The following is a 21,891-nucleotide window of genomic DNA, read 5'->3' as shown; positions in this document are numbered from 1 at the left end:
TCGTCAGGAAAAAATGGAGGCCTTCAATTTAAAATTTGTCAGTTTCGTTGAGAGATATCCGGAATTGTACGACTACATGAGGCCCAGTTACTCCAGAAAGGATGCTGAGTGAAATAGGGAAGGAAGTAAATTTATCAGGTATGTAGCATTTTTTTCCCCATATAATAAACAATACTAATTCATCGCAGTGTAGCTATTTTTTCATTGTTTACATACATGAACATGATGAAAACCGGACATATTTTCATGGCATTCAGTCGGTACGGGATAAATTTTTGTTTATTTTTTGGCTTAATACAGTAGGATTTGCTTTTAATGGGGGTCCGTGAAAAATTCCAGCCTGTGGGGGGTGCGAAAGAACATTATATCCCACGTGCTTTCAGCCGGGTATGCAATGTTATCGTAAACTTTGTCATAAAAACTTAAGACAATGTGATTTGCTTTTCGATGATTTCATAAATGAATTAGGTTCTGCTTATTTATTATGCGGCTTGTGATAATTTTTTTGTTGTGAGGAAAATTACAAGGCAGAGAACAGGTGAAAGAAGTGGCGGGAAAGTAGGAAGAGCACGGATGCAAAAGCAAAAAATCGTCCAGTTCGCTGGCGCAAAAAATCGGCCCATTAGCGGATGCCAATCGTACGAATCGTATAATCGCCCGTATCGTTGGAAATTCGCCGCGATCGCTCGTGACTCGCCGCTTGACTCGCTCGCCCAGTAATCGCTCCGTATGCGGAGGGCCTAAGGATTTCGGCTGGGGAAAGGTATGTATAGCTCTAACATTGTCCGGATGCGGACGTACTCCCTTTTCACAATTATTTGTCCTAAGTATTTTACTTCTTTCTTCAAAAAGTCACATTTCTTTGGTACCAATTTCAAATTGTATTTTTTCTAACAAAATGAAAACCTTTTCCAATTTACGCAAGTGCGTGTCTATGTCAGGGATGGCAATGAGTATGTCATCGATAAAACAATGCATTTTGTCATCATGCAATTCCGATAATAAGGTATCTGCCAACCGTTGAAACGCTGCCGGAGCAGTCTTCAACCTCATCGGTACTACATTATAAGAGAAACACCCTTCTTCATTCACAAAGGATAATTTAGTGCGGTCATCTTCTGCCACTTCTAACTGATAGTAGGCACTACATAGATCTAAACTACTAAAATATTTCGCACCATCCAATTGTACTATAATATCTTGGATCAAAGGCAGTGTATAGGGGTCATTAAAGTATTACGTCAGCATCGAGGTGGGGGGGAAGGGGGTTTCGGATTTGCTGACTTTTGATGAAAAGGGGGGGCGGTTTAAAGGCTGCTTACGTCATCAAACACCCCCTTTTGAAGATGTGAAATATTCTAAGCTGCTGACGAAATTTTGCTGACGGGGGGGGGGGGGGGGGTCAATGTTCTGCTGACTTTTGCTGACAAGGGGGGGAGGGGGTCAAAAATGGCTGAAAATCTGCCTACTCATACTGGGTGATATGACTCCACTCTCTACCATGTCTGCTACTTGTTTCTTTAATTCAGTTCTTAAATGGTACGGGGTGCGATATCTAGGCGACTTATGTATTTCCTTCCCATTCCAAGGTATTTTATGTTTTGCTACGTTCGTCCGACCAATTTCAGATATGTCTCGAGCAAAAACATGAGCATATGCATCAAAAGAGATAATAATTTCCTTTTAAATGTGCAGGCATACCTTGAAGATCAAAATCATCTACTTCCAACGGCTCCAAATTATTCTTTTGAAGGGGTGTCGGTTCCTCTCTCAATTCTGAGTCATCTGAAACTGTGACTGTACCCAATTTCGTACCCTTTGATAAATATCTATCAGACTCAGACATATTAGCTGTTAAGACTTTAACCTTCCCTTGTTCGTCGATCTTCCCCACTGAATGAGCCAACCATACAACACTATTTCGATTCCCTTCTTTAGGAGTAATTAGCAACTCATTTCCACGTTCAATATACGGTACTTCTACTGTCAATAACTTTTGCGTTCTAGAAGGAATTCTCAATTTACCAGGTAATACCAAATTCACTGCTGATCATTCCCATGGTCGTCTTCCCTCCTGACCAATGGCACTAGCATATTCTTATTCCTTAGATAACCACTCTCAGCATCCAATGCAGAATTACCTGCCTTAACAAAATCATAGCCCAATATAATATCATAATCAGGACTCAGCTGCTGTTCCGTAACATATACCTTTTGCAATTCCTCTCTAAAACCCAAATGTATTAGCACGAAGTATGCCGCGGAGTGGCTCAAAATTGTTCCAGTCACCCCTCAAATTTGAATGTTGTCATCATCGGCTCTTGTACAAGAAATTTGTTTCGTGATGTCTTGCATTGAAACTGAATCAATTACATTAATGCTCGCACCTGAGTCTATAAGAGCACGAAACTGTAAATTAGCTACCTTAATTTTTACAATTGGTAGAGGAAATCCATTGGCTTCCCTTTGTTGCAATATACAACGTACATATGTTCTTTTTCTTATTTACAAGATTTCCCCCACCTTTTGGTTGTCAATTTCCTGTTTGCTGGGGTGGGACCAACGCCTTCTAGAGCAAGCTGCTTTAGAAGGTATTGGTGGGACCCGTGGAGCTGTTCTCACCTCTTGAGTTTGCCTTTCGTTTCCCTCTTGCCTGAATCCATTCGCCGATCTTTTCTGTGGGCACCACCGCCGAATATGGTCTTCCACACCCATAACAAGCAAAAGAATTCTTGTGTGTGTGTTTAAGACGGTGTTCTCCACTGCCGGAAGGTGCTTTGTTGGGAATGAGAACCGGAAGGTGCTTTGTTGGGAATTAGAAGCACCCTGTAATTGTTGCTGTAGACAGGCATTATACCCCGTGAACTTAACTTGCGTATTGTTATTATTATTACCTGCCGGATTAGCGGAGCTTAGTTTCAAATCCTGCACCTCCCGAGCTAGTTGTTCGAATGAAGCCCTTTGTTCATGGCCCCCACATGGGGGGGCTGACAGGACTTGGGAGTCAGGGGGCCCGTGGGAAAGTCTTTTCGATTTTTTTTCCTTTCAGATATGTCCCATAGGAAAATAGGCGAATGGAAAGGACTCTTTAATATCAGTCACATCAATTTTTACTCGTATGGACGGATATTTTGAACTACGTACCTTCTATTCTCATTGCAATTTTTTTTAACAATACACATGTACAAGTAAACGGAAAAAAAACCAAAAACAAAAAAAAATGGAAACGAAGAAAAGAACAATATACAAGGGGGCCCCGCTCTCGAATGGCGGTCGTTCGGAAGGAAGAAAAGACATTGTCATGGTCATGGCTACTGACGTATAATTTCGCAGAATCTTCGATATCATTTTAACCGTGTTTGGCTGTATAAATAAAGTACTTTTTTTTAATTATAACTTCGCGATCTGCAATTGCTGAACTGGTCAAAAACATTTTTTGATCAGTATTGGCACCTAAAACTTTTTTTATGTAGATACGGAATTCGGGCTGAGGGCAGTACGAAATGTTTTGCACGCCATAATCCATTTTGCTTATCGAGAAACTTCTGAAAGTGGTATTTTAACTCAAGTATAGAGTTACGGTAGTCTCTCGATAATTCGAGGAGGATCGGACCGAGGCCACCTCGGATTAAGTAAACAATTACGAAGAAAACGGTCAAACTTTTTGCACATCTCTCGGCGACCCCCGAAAGTTGAAATGGTCTGCTTCCATTCAAAGGAGTCTATAAAGTCCACGTATCAGAAGACATATTTCAGGGCACTTTTTGCCTTTTACCGACCTCAGTTGTACGTATTTTTCTTGCCCTGCGCATAGGCGGAGATAGACTTGGAAGTCTGGGGGGAAGGGGCATGGTGATAATGTCAATTCATATATACGCATATACATTATATCTGTCGACTTCAATTTTGACGCTGGGGGGGTGCATCCCCCCCCCCAGGCGTATCTCCACCCATGGCAGTGCGCCAACATTTTTTTGTTGGGTAACTTTCGTTTTTTGTGAATAGTTCGTTTCTTTTTTTTTGTATTTTGATTTTATATTATGTTTCCTCCACTTCATCGATTCTTTAATATAGTAAATTATGTCTCTGACCTGCGATTTCTTTTATTTTTCTTCCTGCTCTTCTGCAACTGATATAATTGGTAAAGAGTGAATAGCAAGAGCGCGTCTTCCATTGTGGACATCCATCAACAGTCGCAAGCTGGATCGCAAGATAAAACGGTTGAAAAATCGTTGCGTGTAGACACCCCCAAAAAATGACACGATTTTCACACCGGTTTGGTCCCCCCCAGAACGTACGATAAAACGGTGCGTGTAAACCGGCCATAAGGACACCAGCATTTTGTGTGTGTTCTCAGGGCTACAGCGTGACCCCTGCTGTTTCAGTTCCTAGGAGGCCATAATGTCTGGATGGAATGAAAACTAGGCATAAACAGATGTCGCGTTCCACAAATTGCCTTTGGGTGCTGATAAAGCACATGAACCCCCCCCCCCCCAACATCTTGGAACAGAGGGCCCCCTCTATGGTGAACTAACATTGTGAAAAAAAAATGACAAGAATGGTATAGGCCCCAGGCCTGAAGCTCCGCCAGCCCCACTCTCGTGGGCCGGCCATGATACTGAGACAGCTTCGCTGGAAGCTTTTGTACACAATACAGTGGATCCCGCTTATAACGGTTTCCTCCTAGTGCGACTTATTTTCCTCTCCTCTCTCTGGTGTGCCAACTCTTTTTACTAATACTCATCGAGATTTCTCGTTTAAGCGTTTTCCTGCAAAAAGTATTGTACGAAATGGCTATTAAATGATGTGTGTACTGAATCACGTGATTTCGCTCACAACCCCCTCCAATAATCCCCTCCCTCCCCCAGTCCGAACAAATCAAGGTGTTTTTTCCTCGCTTCTGAAAAAAAGGCTACATTCCGCATCGGCCTTCTTTATTCGCTGTACTGTCTTGAGGACACATCTCCCCTGAAAACTTCTATTCACAGACGACATTGTTGGATCGGTTAAACAGAAAAATATTTACGGTTCGCGTCTGCAAAAATACAGTTGTTCGAAATCTTTTAGTAAAATAGTTGAACGAGTGCGTACATAAAGGATTATTATTTTTTTCCACGTGGATGAATCCTACGGTTCTAGCCCAAAAGAATGGTAAGCAAAGCTAAAAATGGAAATTTTTGTTAAATTTTGAGCATTAAGAGTTAAGGGGTCATTCAAGTATTACGTCAGCATCGAGGGGAGTAGGGGCTTCTGCCTCACCGCAGCCGCCGCATCCGCAATCTTCCATTCCGCAGCCATCCCCCACTTTTCCGCATCCAGCACCTGAGTCATTTTCGTCTGTGATAAGAGATCTTGAGGGGTCTTTCCTAAATTAAACTTTAGTGGCTGATCACTCCCAACCCATGACGTCAACGCTGCCCCCTTTCCGCAGCTGCAATGATAACTTGGTCAGTCGTTATTTTTTTTTCTTGAGTCATAAGAGGGTGGTCATTGCTGAATTACTTTTTCCCCAAGCACTATCGACGATTATTATTAAACTGATAAGATTTTCTAAGGGGCGTATTCTTAAACGTCTGATTCACGAAAGAGATCTTTTTTCCACTCTGAAATTACTGTAAGGGGATTAATTACATCTCCCTAAGTAAGAGGGGTCATCCATAAATTACCAATTTTAAGGGGGTCATTCCCAAAAAAAAACATCGAGATACGCAAATAACGACAGAAACTTTGATTAATGAAAAAAAAAAAACATTTATTTCTAACACAATCAATGCAAATGAAATATATATATACGAAAACCCAACACCAAAATCAATTAAAAATATAAAAATCAAAAGAAAAAAATACATATAAACCCATCACCAAAATCAATTCAATAATATATATACAAAAATAAACCCAGCACCAATTAAAATATATACACAGCGTCCATGAAGCACTGTTCATTCACTAACACAACTATATTTATTGAAGACCTCTACACAATTGAAGACCACCACTTATGATTGCAGACCACCACTAATATCAAACATCACCACTACTGAAGCCACCACAACTATATTAATTGAAGATTACCACGCAATTGAAGACCACTACTTCTTCACCGCACACCAACTCCGGTCATATATCGCCATACGGTAATTTCCAACCATTGGAGTTAGGAGGGAAATGAAGGCTCCATCCATCGGTGGTCGCCCCTGGCTCGGTAGGTAAAGAACTTGCTTCTGATGTTCTATGCCCGAAGACCACTACTGAAGCCACCACACCCATATTTATTGATGAGCATCACGATGGGAAGGGAGTCATCTTTTCATTCGAGAGATGATTATATAATAAAATCACCGGAAAAAAATACAAAGACTATCAAACAGATATAAAAACTATGAAAAATAACAACGTGTATAAATAAAACTATATAAAAAAAAATCACCGGATGCTACAATGGCCATAAGCTAAAGTGCTTATGCCATCGTCTAAAATATATCTTTTGTTGTCATGTGCCGAAAAACTGATTTTTCGCTGTTGAATTGTTTGCAGCACATGCGACCGGGATTGAATTTTAGGCATGTCGTGCCTCATGAAAGAATTATTGCGCAGACAATTTAGATAATCTGCATGTCTGATTTCTTTACTGACAACCGAGCGCAGGACACCCTTCACAGTCTTTTTTTCACAGTCACCGGTAATAAAACTATACATCTTTGGACGCAGTCCCACAAATTCAATCACCGGTTTCCCTGCTGTCTCATCCTTCATCACCCCGATGGCCTTCTTGTTTCTCTCGCTGTACAATTTGTGGTCACCGGGGTAGTTAGATGTGTCGAATTTGTGGGAATCTCTCAGCATACCTTCGTAAATGTCATCGGTATAAATTTCATAACACAACAAATCCGTGTCCGTGAACAATAAGGTCGCATCCTGGCCGTACTTTTTCTTGACGAAATTATAGTGGAAGTCCACCATCAGATGCTTCGATAAATCTAAAATAGTAACACCGGTGTATATCGGGCGATCCAACCTGATGGCAGTCTTCTTTATTTTTAGCACGACCAGGTCTTTATTAATGATCTTGAAGCTTTCGAAGGCTGGGGATGCGATTAATTTTTTTGCTCTCTTCTCCTTGTGTACCAAGTGGATGTTGTTATGTTTCCTGAGATTCTCCAGCGACTTCCCATACACTGCATTGTTCATCAACTTATAAAAATCTTTTTCAAAGTCACCGGTGGCTCCCTTTCTCTTCTCGGTGTTGAATGCAATGTACTCGAGGACACGACGAATCGATGTAACTCGCATCCCCAGCGCTGTATAGAGTTTATATATAGAGTTTATATTAGAGTTTTATATTAGAGTTATGTATAAAGTTTATAGATATTGACGTACGCGACCTTATCATTCAAATTTGGAACTAGTTTGACACACGGATTCGATGGCCTTTGGTCAACTCAGTTAGTGGTAATGCCAACTCTGCATAGTTCGGAATGTATGACCGATAGAATCCCACCAAACCAAGTAGCGATCTCACCTCTTTTTTAGTAGTGGGGCGTTTTAATTCTAGAATGGCAGACACCTTCTCACGATCCGGAGAATGTTTACCTCCCCCTATGGTATGTTCAAGATAAGATATTTCTTTGGCTGCAAAACAACACTTCTTAATTCCTACTGTCAAATTCACCTTATTCAACTCCTCAAAGACTGCCTTTAAATGAGCTAGATGTTCCTCCCATGTATTAGAGAATATTACGATATCATCAATATACGCTTGGGCATAGTTTGAATGTCGTCGAAGAACGATGTTAATTTCTCTTTGGAAAGTTCCCGACGCGCCTGCCAAACCAAAAGGCATAGTCTTCCACTGATATGCTCCGTTTGGAGTAACGAAAGCAGTTAATGGGTTACTTTCCTTTTCCATCTTTATCTGCCAGTACCCCCTCAACAAGTCTAAACTTGTTAACCAGTTTGCGGCTCCCGCAATATACATAAGTTCCTGGGCGTCTTTCATAGGAAATATGGGTATCTTTGTTGCAGAATTCAGCGCCCTATAATCAACGCACATGCGCATAGTTGCATCTTTCTTCGCAACACATACTATAGGGTACGCTATTTCCGCCTCGGACGGTTCTATAAGCTCTAATTCTAACAGCTCACCTACCTATCTTTCTACTTCAGCGCGATATGCCATGGGAATGGAATAGCAATGCGGCTTCTTCCTTATTGTGATCGGGAGTAGCTCGATTTTGTGCTCTCCCACATCGGCTGGTTTGATTTTATTTTCGAAAGCAGATCGAAACTAAAATCAACTTCCTTAATTGTTCTGATTGATAGTCGGCCAAGTAAGGAAAATTTAGAGACTTGACCGTATCCAATAAATCCCGTTCACCTGTCTCCACTGGAACGTTCTCAACATCTCCGAACTCCTCTTCTCCCTCGAATATAACATTCACGGAATTAACATAGGAGATATAGTGTCTGATTTTATTCTGATGAAGGTGTTTCACACTCCCGTCATTCATTTTAACCAAAAATGAATGCCTGCCCTTTTCCTCTTGAATCACCCCTGGCCCTTGCCACCGTGCATATAGTTTATTAGACGAATCAGGAATCAAAACAGTCACCTTATCTCCGGGTTTGAAAGTTTTATCCGATGACCTCAAATTATAATACCGGACCATTCTTCCCTGCTGAACCTCCGAAAATAGATTTGCCGTCCGGGCTGCTCGTTCCAGACGTCCTTTCAAATATTCTAAATATTTGGACACCGGGACTGTTTCGGTTTGAGCCCCATCAAACTTTCCAGTCCATGAATTTTTTAAAATTGAGAGTGGCCCTTGCGGTGTCTTGCCGTACAATAACTGAAAGGGTGCGACCCCCGTTGTGCTGTTTGGGATCTCTCTGTGTGCCCACAATATAAATGGTATTTGAGTATGCCAGTTGCGGCCCTCTTCCCTTATCGCATGATGCAACATCTGCTTTAGAGTCTTGTTGAAGCGTTCGACCAGACCATTTGACTGAGGATATCCTGGAGTAGTGAATCTTGGACTGGACCCGATTCTTTTCTCTAGCTCAACAGTCAATGCGGCATTGAAATTTGTACCGTTATCAGATGCAATTACATTAGGAATCCCGGTTCGAGAAAATATATCCAGCAACGCCCCGCATGTTGCTTTAGCCGTAGAGCTTGTATGTGAACCGCTTCCGCCCATCTTGTGCGCTGATCGACTAAGCATAATACATACTTATGGCCTCTAGAACTAACTAGATCAATCGGGCCTATCAGATCTATATTCACTACCTGAAAAGGTAAACTAGGTCTTGCTACAGGTGTTATCGGCACCCGATCATTTACACGAATAGGCCTAGTGAGCTGACATTCGTTACAAGATTCACAATGCTTGCTTATGTCCTTTCCCATACCTTCCCAATAAAAAGAATATCTGATCCTCTCTGCTGTCTTTCTTGCCCCCATATGTCCACCTAACGCTGAGTTATGGGCTAATTGCAAAACATTTTCCCTCCTATTTTTCGGCAATACGCGCTGGCCAACACTCTCACCAAGTACTTTGTCGCGATGATATAATAAATTATCGACTACGTAGTAGCCATTCTTCCCAGATGCGACTTCCTGCCAGACCTTTCCCAAAGTCTCGCAATTTTCTTGATCACGTCTGAATTGTTCACTAGATCACGAGAATTCTTTTGCCGTCATCATTTCTGATGAATTATTGACACTCAATAATTCTTTGGGTGTTGTTTCCCCATCTGATCGTATCTGAAAACGCTCCTCTGTGTGAACATTCAAAGATTCTACGACTTCCTCATCCCCTCCTTCTTGCTCTGTGTTCAGGCTTTCCTCATTCCGAAAATTACCCAGCCTTTCAATTGTGTTGGGATGAATTAAGGCTTCTTCCACCAAAGATGATGATATTGCACAAAGAACTTCCTGGTGGACAATATTCCCTAGATCCCCTTCCGGAAGTCCTACTAATAAATTGCTTAACGAGTATTCTACCGCGGGGCCGAAGGCGCCCTGCAAGAAAATAGACGACACACCCTCCTCGGGTAACTTTGGAGTGAGACTCTCCCTCACCACTGTCAATTCTGTGCCCGGATCGATTAGTGCGTTAACTATTTTCCCCTGAATGCTGACTTTGACCCTCTGCAATTTATTGCGCTCGTTATCAGCGTTTTCTTTTCCCATAGGTGGGGGAAGAGTTTTCTTCCAGTGATCATCGTATCGTCAGATTTCACTGTAACTTTTCCTCGGGTAAGGTTGATAACAAAAGACTGGTTCCTTGTTTTCGGAGAACTAACTTTGATGTTTTGAGAAGAAGGTTAGCGGAAGTTTTCAAAGACCGGTTGGAATCAGTAGGGGTGGTAAGTCAATGGGAAGAATTTAGTACGAAGCTGTCCTCTGTATTGCACGACGTCATACCCTTTGTTCGAAAAAAGCGTGTTTGTACATCACACCCTCTATGGTTCACGGATAGCGTGCGGAACCTTTATCTTGAAAAGAAAAGAGCATTCAGAGAGTATAAAAGTGGACGTGGTAACCTATCATTGTTTACTGATAAAAGAAGACTGTTGAAGAAAGCGATAAGGGATAGTAAAAAGGAAGTTGAATCTAGGTTGGCAGATAACATTGGCTCTGACCCAAAATCATTTTTTCGATACGTCAATAATGGATGTAAGGGGACAGTTGGCCCCCTCTCGATAGGAGGCTCAAAAGTAGAGAGCAATGTAGGCATGTGTAGTGCTTTCAATGACTTTTTCGCGTCGGTTTTTAATGGAGATAATGATATTCGATATACGGGTGTTGCATGGGGTAATAAAACGCTCAACGATATTCAAGTGGAAGACGTGGAGGTCCTAAATCTTCTAAGAAATGTATGTGCAAGCAAAGCACCAGGACCAGATGATATCTATCCCAGGGTTCTCAGGGAAGGTGCTAATGAATTGTTGGGGCCAGTCGCACAGATATACAGGAGTAGTGTTGCTGAGGGTATCGTCCCGAGAGATTGGAAACTGGCTAACGTTGTTCCTATATTTAAGAAGGGTAGTAGAGAAGTGGTGTCTAATTATCGTCCAGTGAGTTTGACGAGCTCCCTCTCGAAAATTTTGGAAATTATCATCAAAAGGCAGTTTGTGAAGTGGATAGACGAGAATAATGTATTGTCGGATAATCAGCATGGGTTCAGGAAGGGGAAGTCATGTGTAACTAACCTCCTTTGCTTCTATGATTACGTGACTAAGGCTTCGGGTAAGAGCAAAAATGTCGACGTGGTTTACCTTGATTTCCAGAAGGCATTCGATCGGGTCCAACATGGCAAACTCTTGAAGCGTTTACACGAGATTGGAATAGGGGGCAACTTGCTGAATTGGATAGAATCGTGGTTAAGAGATAGGTCGCAACGAGTTATGGTGAACGGGGAATTCTCTGGTTGGACAGACGTCACAAGTGGAGTTCCTCAGGGAAGTGTCCTTGGCCCAATACTTTTTTCACTTTTTATCGATAAACTCGATCAGGGTATCGATGGAATTACTAGCAAATTCGCAGATGATGTGAAGCTAATGGGGGTAATCGGGAATGAAAGCGATAGGGAGTTGCTCCAGACCAACTTAAACAAGATTGCAGCATGGGCAAATGAATGGAGCATGACGTTTAGCGTAGATAAGTGCATGGTCGCTCATTTTGGTTCGAACAACCCACGGTTCTCTTACGAGTTGAATGGTGTCACTATCCCGGATGCAACTAGAGTCACCGATTTGGGAATTCTCATTGACGAGCGACTTAAGTTTTCTGAACATTGTTCAGCGGTTGTCAAAAAATCGAATAGAATGCTTGGTCTCATTTTCAAAAAGGTCTCTTCGCGTTCTCCTAAAGTCATTCTTCCGCTTTTTCGAGGCTTAGTTCGTCCTGGACTGGAGTATGCTGTAAGGTTTTGGAGACCATACCTACAGAGGGACATAGACTTGGTTGAAGGGGTGCAGAGAAGAGCTACGCGTGTCCTTATTGGCACACAGGGCTTGAGTTATGAAGAAAGACTTCATTTTTTGAATATGTTTACATTGGATGAACGCAGGTGTCGAGGAGATATGATCGAAGTGTTCAAAATTTTCAATGGGATGGATAGGATGGACCATGAACTTTTAGTACACCGCCAATCGACTGCTTTTACAAGGGGACACCAGTATCGATTGGTGAGGGACAATGCAAGGTTATGGTGTCGCAGGGAATTTTTCTCCAATAGGGTTGTTAATAAATGGAATAGCTTACCCCCGGAGGTAGTAAATTGTAACACAATTGACACGTTTAAAAAGAAATACGATAAACATGTTGGGGTAAATCGAGAAGCTATCCATTCTTAGAATAAGACAACCATAAGTATTCTTTATGGGCATTGTATAATATTTTATCATGTGTATATATTGTTTGTAATTTGTGTTAATAACTTTTTGAACAATAGGCAGTTTCTTTTCAAGTGTTCCGTGCTATTGCATAGAAAGCAAGACATCTTGTTCGGTTTGACCTCCCAAGGATTAAATTTTTCCCTTCTATTCCCAGAATTTTCTTTGGACCCCTCCTGTTTGAAACCTCCCTTAGAAATGGGTGCTTCTTCAAACGATTTTTCCTTGGCTGTGAAATATACATCACATTCTCTGGCTAAATCCACAGGTTTAAACCAGTCTTACCCTTGACGGACACTAATATGAGATGACGCTTCATCATCCAGGGTTTGGAACATTTGGTCCGACACAATTAGATCCCGAAGAGTTTCCAGGTCATTAACTCGCCTCAGTTTGCAATAGTAATCAAACATTGATACCAATCGTGACGCAAACTAAAGGTGCGTCTCCCTTGCTTTCCTTTTAGCATTTTTGAAATTTGCTAAGCAAGTCTGAGGAGATGGTTCGAACTCCCTCAGTACAATTTCTTTGACAACATTATAATTTATGATATCGGTATCACTTAGATATATCAAAATATTGGCTGACTTCTCTCCCAAAAGATTTAAAAGAATTTCTGCTTTATGTTCATCATGGGCGGAGATACGGGCCCACCCCCCACCCAGCAATAATGACCTTGCCCCCCAGACTTCCAAGTTTATCTCCGCCTATGATGTTCATCTTTTACTTGTTTAAGTTTGAACGCTCTCTCTAAAGTATTGAAAAACAAATTCCATCCGTCAGGAGCTGTTGGCACATTAATAGTAAGAATTTTAATGCTCTTAATGATGGATTCTAAAGATTCTATGGTACAAATATTTGTGCCATTACCTCGGTTTAGTGATTTAACTTTTTCCAATTCCAGTTGGAGCTCTAGTTTTTGTATTTCGAATTCGCGTTTCCTCTCTCTTTCGTCAATATTTAATTCTTCGCTTACGTAAACCTTTGATCTACGCCTTCCCCTGGCATTTTGCTTTTCTTTGGCCTACCTACCCACCTGTTTCTACTGCTTTTGCTCTCCGGTGATATCGAGTCAAACCCCGGCCCAAGGGTCACCCATTTGCCCAAAGCTTCCCAAATCCAAACACGATCAAGTTCCCTGTCTGACCCTTCGAAAGCACCAGACAATCCCTCCCCCCTCCGATTCCTCCATCCTTCTCAACATCCAGGATACCCAACTTGCCATACTAAACCAACTCAAGCTCCTATCCCAAAAGCAAGATTCCTTTAGTGTCCAACTCAATGGATTATCTGAACGTCTGAGTGCGGTAGAGGACAAATTTTTACCTATTGAGGATCTCCAACAACAAGTCTCCGTCCTCTCCAAACTTCGTTCTTCTCTCGCCTCAAAGGTTATCGACCTAGAAGACCGCTCACGTCGGTCCAACCTAATTTTTCGCGGAATACCGGAGGAGACCTCAGACATCGAATCTACCGCGACCCTTGAATCTAAAATACTTAAATGCTGTTCTGACCTCCTAGAACTTGAAATTTCCACCTTCGACATCGACCGTTGTCACAGAATTGGCTCTAAGAGAATCCCAGGCCCCAGACTTTCAATTATTAAATTTAATAAATTCAAAACCAAAAATGAAATCCTTAAAAATTCATTTAAATTAAAAAACACTAGCATCTCAATTTCAGAGGACTTTTCACCTGAGACACGCAGGCTACGTGGACAAATCTGGGGGACCTCCCAAAAATACCGTGAGTCCGGTCTGAAAGTTAAACTTTTTCATAACTTTGCTCTTATCAATAACATCAAATACATCTGAGATCCCAGCCTTAATGATATTATCCCGCTTTCCCAAACCCCTCCCGGTATTACTCCTCCTTCTGACCTTCCCCTACCTTCACCTCCTCTCTCTTTAGTCCCCACCCCTCGAAACCTCACTCCTCCTTAATCTCCCATTCTCCTCTCCGAAATAATCTCTACAGAATCGGAACAGTTAATACAAGAAGCATAATTAACAAAATATCTTCCTTCGAATCCATCCTACTAGCTCATAATCCCAACTTTCTTGCGGTTACAGAAACTTGGTTGCACAGTAATATCAGCAACACCAAATTTCTATCACCGAATTTCTCTGCCTTTCGTAAAGATAGAAACACACGCGGAGGAGGCGTTGCCCTTGTTTTCAACAGTTCTATACCCCTAATTGAAATCCCTCTTGAATCAAATATTGAAATTGTCGCTGCCGAATGGCACCATCACAACTGCACTCCCATCGCAATTTTCTCCCTTTACATACCCCCTGCCTTGGACCCTCACTACTTCATTGAACTTGAAACAATACTGGACCGATTTCATAATTCTCATCTTTTAATTTTAGCTGGTGACTGAAATCTACCCGGTATTGATTGGCATAAAATGCAGTCCCTCTCGGGAAACCATGGCATTAACAATAGAGTTCTCGACATTTTCCTAAAATTTAACCTCGTCCAAACCATCTTGGAACCCACAAGAATATCCAATCACTCAATCTCCACATTAGACCTAATTGCAGTTTTCAACAAAATTCCGGTTTCCAATTTTTCAGTTTTTGATGGCTATTCCGATCCCAAAATCCCTTTTTTAGATTTCTTCCTTCATCATACCATCCCTCCCTTTTTTCGCGCCAGAAAACTCAACTTTAACAAGACCAACTACCCTCTCATGCAAAATATCCTTCGTACCCACTTTCCTGACTTCATCTCCTCTTCTAACGATATTCAATGTCTCTGGAGTAAATTCAAAGCTGTTATCAATAAATGTAAAGATACTGTTCCTACCAAATGCTCTTCATCTAAAAGCTTCTTTAACCCCTGGATCAACCGTGACATTATCCATCTCAAAAGAAGAATTCGACGTGACGTCTGTAAACTCAAATTTAACGACTCCTCTACTCTCAGAAACAAAATCTCGATCTCCACCCGTAACCTCAAAGACCTTATTTCTCGCCACAAATCCAACTACTTATCCCACTCATTGCCTTCCTATCTCAAAACTAATCCCTCAAAATTTTGGAATTTTCTTCGCCCCAAATCAGCAGGTACCTCCTCGCTCAAAACTTCCAACTCGGATCTAACCTCTCCCCTCGATCTTGCCTCCGAATTTAACCGGGCCTTCTCTTCTGTTTTTTACTCTGATCCTTCGCCCCCCAATACGTCTTTTTCGATTCACTTCATAACTCCTGTCCCATCGCCTTTTCTAAAGCCGGTCTCCTGAATCTCCTAAAAAAATTAAAACCCCACTCTACTGGCCCAGATGGGATCCCCAATCATATCCTAGAATTCTGCGCCTATGAAATTTGCAACTATCTCCTCATTATATTCAACGTCTCACTGAATACTTCTAACCTACCCAATGACTGGAAAATTAATAAGATAATTCTCATCCACAAATCTGGCTCACTCTCCCACCCTCTCAACTTTAGACCTATTGCAATCACCTCCTCCTGCTGCAAGCCCTTAGAGCACATAATTGCCAAGAATATCCGTACCCACTTCGATTCGATTGACTTTTTCTTCCCTAACCAACATGGATTTCGATCATCGTTATCAGTATCTACCCAATTAACACTTTTCATACATGACTTAACTGACTCCATTGATAAAAACCTCCAATACGACATAATTTTCCTAGATTTTTCCAAAGCATTTGACAGGGTGCCCCATAATAAACTTCTACTAAAACTTCCATACCTTGGACTAAATGTTCAACTGCTGAAATGGGTGGAGGCCTTCCTTATTAACCGTAGCCAGTTTGTCTCGTACAAGAGCCAGAACTCTTCTTTTCTTCATGTCAAATCTAGCACACCCCAGGGCTCGATCCTCTCGCCATTATTATTTTTAATTTACATAAATGATCTACCCGACTCCATAAAGTGCCGCATTAGACTTTTCGCTGATGACTGTGTCATCTATAAAACAGTGTCCAATCTTTCTCACCAAGAATCTCTCCAACACAACCTTAACATTATTTCCAAATGGTGCTCAACCTGGGATTTACCCCCTCAATTTCTCAAAAACTGTTTTTATGAAAGTGACCCGTAAAAGAATCCCTCACGAATTCCCCTATTCTATAAACGACTCTTTGATCTCTGAGGTTTCCCAATATAAATACCTGGGCATTATAATCTCTTCCGATCTCCGCTGGAACCTTCACGTTGATTATATCTTTAATAAATGTCTCCAAAAACTGTTTTTCCTTCGCCGTAACCTAAAATACTCCACTCGTCATGTTCGTCACTTGTGCTACCAAACATATATTCTCCCTGCCCTCTCCTATGCCTGTGAAGCCTGGGACCCCCACACCCAAACCAACATGGACAAATTAGAATCTATCCAAAATAAGTCCACTCGTTTCATTTTTAACTGTTGGTCTTCATCTGTCTCCATAACGGAACTCAAGCGACAACTCAATATCCAACCACCCTCCTCTCTTCGACTTATCTCTCGTTTAACTTTTCTTTACAAACTCCTCCATGGGGTTTTTAATATTGACACATCCAATATCCTAATCCAACCTTCACATTTCTCTGTTAGACTCAATCATTCCAAAAAATTACAGCCTATCTTTGCCTCTTCAGATTGTCACAAATTTAGCTTTTTCCCAAGAACTATTATCGACTGGAACAACCTACCATCAAATATTGTAGATTGCACTACGATTTCCGAATTTTCTCGTACCATCAATCGACACTTTTGCCATACATAATTCCGCATCCTCTTGTATAGGCCTCGGCCAATCAATATTGTATAAATAAATAAATAAATGAAATACTTACAGAAATAATGCAATTGAATGCACAGTTACCCCGAGTTCAAATCGAAAGGAAGAGCAGTCACTTACCCTGTTTGTTGTGCCCATCCTTTGAACTACGGTCGTTCTTTCTTGCGTGTCGATTACGACTTTCCCGGACAGTCACTGGTGATGCCACCCTTAGCGTTTTGCTGCCTCAGGCACCCTCAGTTGCGTCTGTTCAGTCGACGAGGTTTTCCCGGAATGTCGATGCTTGTTGTCACCTTCAGCGTTCCGCTGACTTAGACACCATCAGACGCCCCTGTCCCGTCGACCTTGTTCTTCTCGGAGTGTTGATGCTTGTTGTCACCTTTAGCGTTCCGCTGACCTAGACACCATCAGACGCTCTTGTCCCGTCGACGTTGTTGTCCCGGAGTGTTGATGCTTGTTGTCACCTTTAGCGTTCCGCTGACCTAGACACCATCAGACGCTCCTTTCCTGTCGACGATCTTTCCCCTTGCAGACGATACCTCCGTTCGCTTGTCGATGTATTTTTTCTCATGGGATTTCATATCCCGCAGCTGCCACCAGAATGTAACGGACGAGCCGAGCATTTATTTCTTGGTTAATATGGTATTTAATATTCCATATACACTTTATACATTATATTACATTTTTTGTCTCGATTGTCTACATCTACCGGAGGCCATGAAAGGACCCCTTCTTTCTATGACCGTCGCCTATCGCCTCTCCTCTGAGAATGTCCCCTTTTTCTCTTTTCTTCTTTTCCTCCTCCTCACTAGAGACGATGCTCCTATAGTCTTTTGGAAGAGGTATCCATCTCTCACACTATGGTTAGGGAACTTGGGAACAGAGTGTGTAGGGATTTTTGGGGTTTCGAGTGCTGTTGTCTTCTTGGGGGGAAGATTGGCAACGTTCGAGACGTTTTTCATCGCCGAAAGTTGCCATTGCGGGGGATTCTGTGGGTGGGAACAAATCAGGTACGAGCGAATATTAGTGAGTCTCTGTCAGAGTACCGGGATTTACTATTATTCGCTAGGGAGGGGGGTTCAGATGTGGCAGTGATTCCAGTGCTGCCAAGGGGTAGTAGAGGGTATAGGAGTAGAATCCAACAATTTAATATAGGCCTAAAAGGCATTTGCTCCTCACTTGGGTCACGTTTTCCGAGCTTCCCGCATTTACTGATAGGTGGCTTCGTTCAGATGGGATCCATCTAAATAAGGGGAGGGGTCTGGGAGGTTTACGATAGTCTTACGTTAGGTTTTTTACTCCCAGACCACGTAGTCGGGAATGCGGGTTAGTTAATGATAATCATAACAGTACTGACGGGGAATTACCCACCACTGACTTGAATGGCTTCTCGATTGACAATAAATCAACGGGTAAATTAAAATGTGTGATAATTAATGCCAGGAGCTTGGGTAATAAGAAAGATTTTTTAGAAACTATGATGGTTGTGGAGGGCCTGGATCTTATAGCCATTACAGAATCTTTTGCAACGGATGGGGATGAATCTTTCTTACACATCTCAGGATACGATGCTTTTTTGAGAAATAGATCGGATATTAAAGGGGGTGGAGTGTTGATATACGTGAAATCATGTTTGAAGGCTAGAGAGTGTAACGTGAAGAGAAGTGATATAGAAACTGTATGGGTTGAGCTTGAGAACAACAGACGTCATAAACTTATTGTTGGGGTTTGTTACAATCCACCGAATAGGGATCCAAACTACATCGCCAAATTACATGATGAAATTTCCTACATGTGTAAGCGTAAGAGGGTTCTAATACTAGGGGATTTCAATTACCCAGGTATTCAATGGGAGAACCTTTCATCTAGAGATCAGTATGAAAGAGAGTTTCTTAAGTTGGTGCTCGAAAGTTTTTCGTATCAGCATGTATCAGAAGCCACTACGGGTACTGCTATTTTGGATTTAGTTCTCACTAGTTCTGAGGATCTTGTTGAACATGTTTCGGTAGGGGAAGAGTTTTCCTCCACTGATCATCGTATCGTCAGATTTCACTGTAACCTTTCCTCGGGTAAGGTTGATAACAAAAGACTGGTTCCTTGTTTTCGAAGAACTAACTTTGATGTTCTGAGAGGAAGGTTAGCGGAAGTTTTCAAAGACCGGTGGGAATCAGTATGGGTGGTAAGTCAATGGGAGGAATTAAGTACGAAACTGTCCTCTGTTTTGCACGACGTCATAACCTTTGTTCGAAAAAGGCGTGTTTGTACATCGCACCCTCTATGGTTCACGGATAGCGTGCGTAACCTCTATCTTGAAAAGAAAAGAGCATTCAGGGAGTATAAAAGTGGACGAGGTGACCTATCGTTGTTCACTGATAAAAGAAGAGAGTTAAAGAAAGCGATAACGGATAGTAAAATGGAAGTTGAATCTAGATTGGCAGAGAACAGTGGCTCTGACCCAAAATCATTTTTTCGATACGTCAATAATGGATGTAAGGGGACAGTTGGCCCTCTTTCTCTATAGGAGGGTCTAGGTTAGAGAGCAATGTTGACATGTGTAGTGCTTTCAATGACTTTTTCATGTCGGTTTTTAACAGAGATAATGATATTCAATATACGGGTGTTGCATGGGGAAATAAAATCCTCAACGATATTCAAGTGGAAGATGTGGTGGTCCTAAATCTTCTAAAAAATATATGTGCGAGCAAAGCACCAGGACCAGATGATATATATCCCAGGGTCCTCAGGGAATGTGCTAATGAATTGTTAGGGCCAGTCGCACAGATATACAGGAGTAGTGTTGCTGAGGGTATCGTCCCAAGGGATCGGAAACTTGCTAATGTTGTTCCGGTATTTAAGAAGGGTAGCAGAGAAGCAATGTCCAATTATCGTCCAGTGAGTTTGACGAGCTTCCTCTCGAAAATTTTGGAAATTATTATCAAAAGACTGTTTGTAAAGTGGATAGACGAGAATAATGTATTGTCGGATAATCAGCATGGGTTCAGGAAGGGCAAGTCATGTGTAACTAACCTCCTTTGCTTTTATGATCACGTGACTAAGGCTTTGGGTAAGAAAAAAAATGTAGATGTTGTGTACCTTGATTTTCAGAAGGCATTCGATCGGGTCCAACATGATAAACTCTTGAAGTGTTTACACGAGATTGGAATTGGGGGCAACTTGCTGAATTGGATAGAATCGTGGTTAAGAGATAGGTCGCGACGAGTTATGGTGAACGGGGAATTCTCTGGTTGGACAGGCGTCACAAGTGGAGTTCCTCAAGGAAGTGTCCTTGGCCCCCATTCTTTTTTCACTTTTTATCGATATACTCGATCAGGGTATCGATGGGATAACTAGCAAATTCGCAGATGATGTGAAGCTAATGGGGGTACTTGGGAATCATAGCGATAGGGAGTTGCTCCAGACCAACTTAAACAGGATTGCAGCATGGGCAAATGAATGGAGCATGACGTTTAGCGTTGATAAGTACATGGTCGCTCATTTTGGTTCAAGCAACCCACGGTTCTCTTACGAGTTTAATGGTGTCACTATCCCGGATGCAGCTAGGGCCAGCGATTTGGGAATTCTCATTGACGAGCGGATTAGGTTTTCTGAACATTGTTCAGCGGTGGTCAAAAAAGCGAATAGAATGCTCGGTTTCATTTTCAAAAAGGTCTCTTCGCGTTCTCATAAAGTCATTGTTCTGCTTTTTCGAGGTTTAGTTCGTCCTGTACTGGAGTATGCTGTAAGGGTTTGGAGACCATACCTACAGAGGGATATAGACTTGGTTGAAGGGGTGCAGAGAAGAGCTACACGTGTCCTTATTGGAACACGGGGCTTGAGTTATGAAGAGAGGGCTTGAGGGCTTGAGTTAGAAGATTTTTTGAATATGTTTACATTGGATGAACACAGATGTCGAGGAGATATGATCGAAGTGTTCAAAATTTTCAATGGGATGGATAGAATGGACCATGAACTTTTAGTAGGGGACACCAGTATCGATTGGTAAGGGACAATGCAAGATTTTGGTGTCGCAGGGGATTTTTCTCTAATAGGGTTGTATTGTATACAGTTGATTTTTAATTTCTTCCTCCGTATCAGGGGCGTAGCCAGAAATTTCGTTCGGGGGGGGGGGGGCCACTTTCATTTTGGGGGGGGGGGACCAAAGTGACAGAACAATGGATTTGGCCATCTTTTTCCCTTTTTTCGGTCATTTTCGGGGGGGGGCCAGACCCCCAAGTCCCCCCCCCCCGCTAAACCCTTGCTCCGTATATTATACGTCCATTGACGAACATTGATTATATGTGAATTTATATGTGCAATCTATATGTAATATTTTTATTTATTATTCTGAAGATATTTAATAAACTTTCCAGGCACACCCATTGTCCAGGAACGCTTCGATATCTCAATGAGATTTGAAGCGGAGTGTGTTTAGTTTTCAAAGGTCAAAGGAAAAAAAACTTGACTCCCCCCCCCCCCCCATTCCCGCGAAAATCATGTGTACGCCTATGGCAATCACAAGTTTCTAGGAGAAAATCACACATATCGCCTAACCAATTTGTTCTCTTAACTGGCCCATAGGGGATCTCTATTGTATCGCGTAAAATTATATACAAATCACATAATCATATCGAAATGTAATAACATTTATTACACACACACACAATTATATTTTATTATTTAGTTTAAATATACAGTGAAACCTCGATATAACTATATTCTACAGACCAAGAAAAAAT

At 41.8% G+C, this 21,891-nt stretch overlaps 1 protein-coding gene across 1 annotated transcript; it reads left to right on the top strand.

Moving 5' to 3' along the window:
- The first annotated feature begins 13,229 nt into the window (after positions 1 to 13,229).
- On the top strand, positions 13,230 to 21,587 carry LOC149086340 (uncharacterized). The gene is made up of 4 exons (XM_089232362.1): positions 13,230 to 13,250; positions 13,659 to 14,110; positions 19,535 to 19,644; positions 21,526 to 21,587. Exons 1-4 carry the CDS (start codon positions 13,230 to 13,232, stop codon positions 21,585 to 21,587), a joined length of 645 nt encoding a protein of 214 aa, XP_089088488.1.
- The last annotated feature ends 304 nt before the right edge of the window (positions 21,588 to 21,891 follow it).

This window comes from Pholcus phalangioides, unplaced genomic scaffold (genome assembly GCF_987345545.1).
Source record: "Pholcus phalangioides strain wild (caught in Gottingen) unplaced genomic scaffold, Ppha-v1.0 ptg000005l_1, whole genome shotgun sequence".
NCBI classification, from domain to species: Eukaryota; Metazoa; Arthropoda; class Arachnida; order Araneae; family Pholcidae; genus Pholcus; species Pholcus phalangioides.
This window is presented reverse-complemented; position numbering and strand designations above follow the sequence as displayed.

Coding starts and splice junctions, on each gene's coding strand:
- LOC149086340 (XM_089232362.1), top strand. CDS start 13,230: ATGGATTCTAAAGATTCTATG. Junction 14,111..19,534: donor TTTTCACCTGAGACACGCAG/GCTACGTGGACA, acceptor CACTGATAAAAG/AAGAGAGTTAAAGAAAGCGA. Junction 19,645..21,525: donor TCGATACGTCAATAATGGAT/GTAAGGGGACAG, acceptor TAAACTTTCCAG/GCACACCCATTGTCCAGGAA.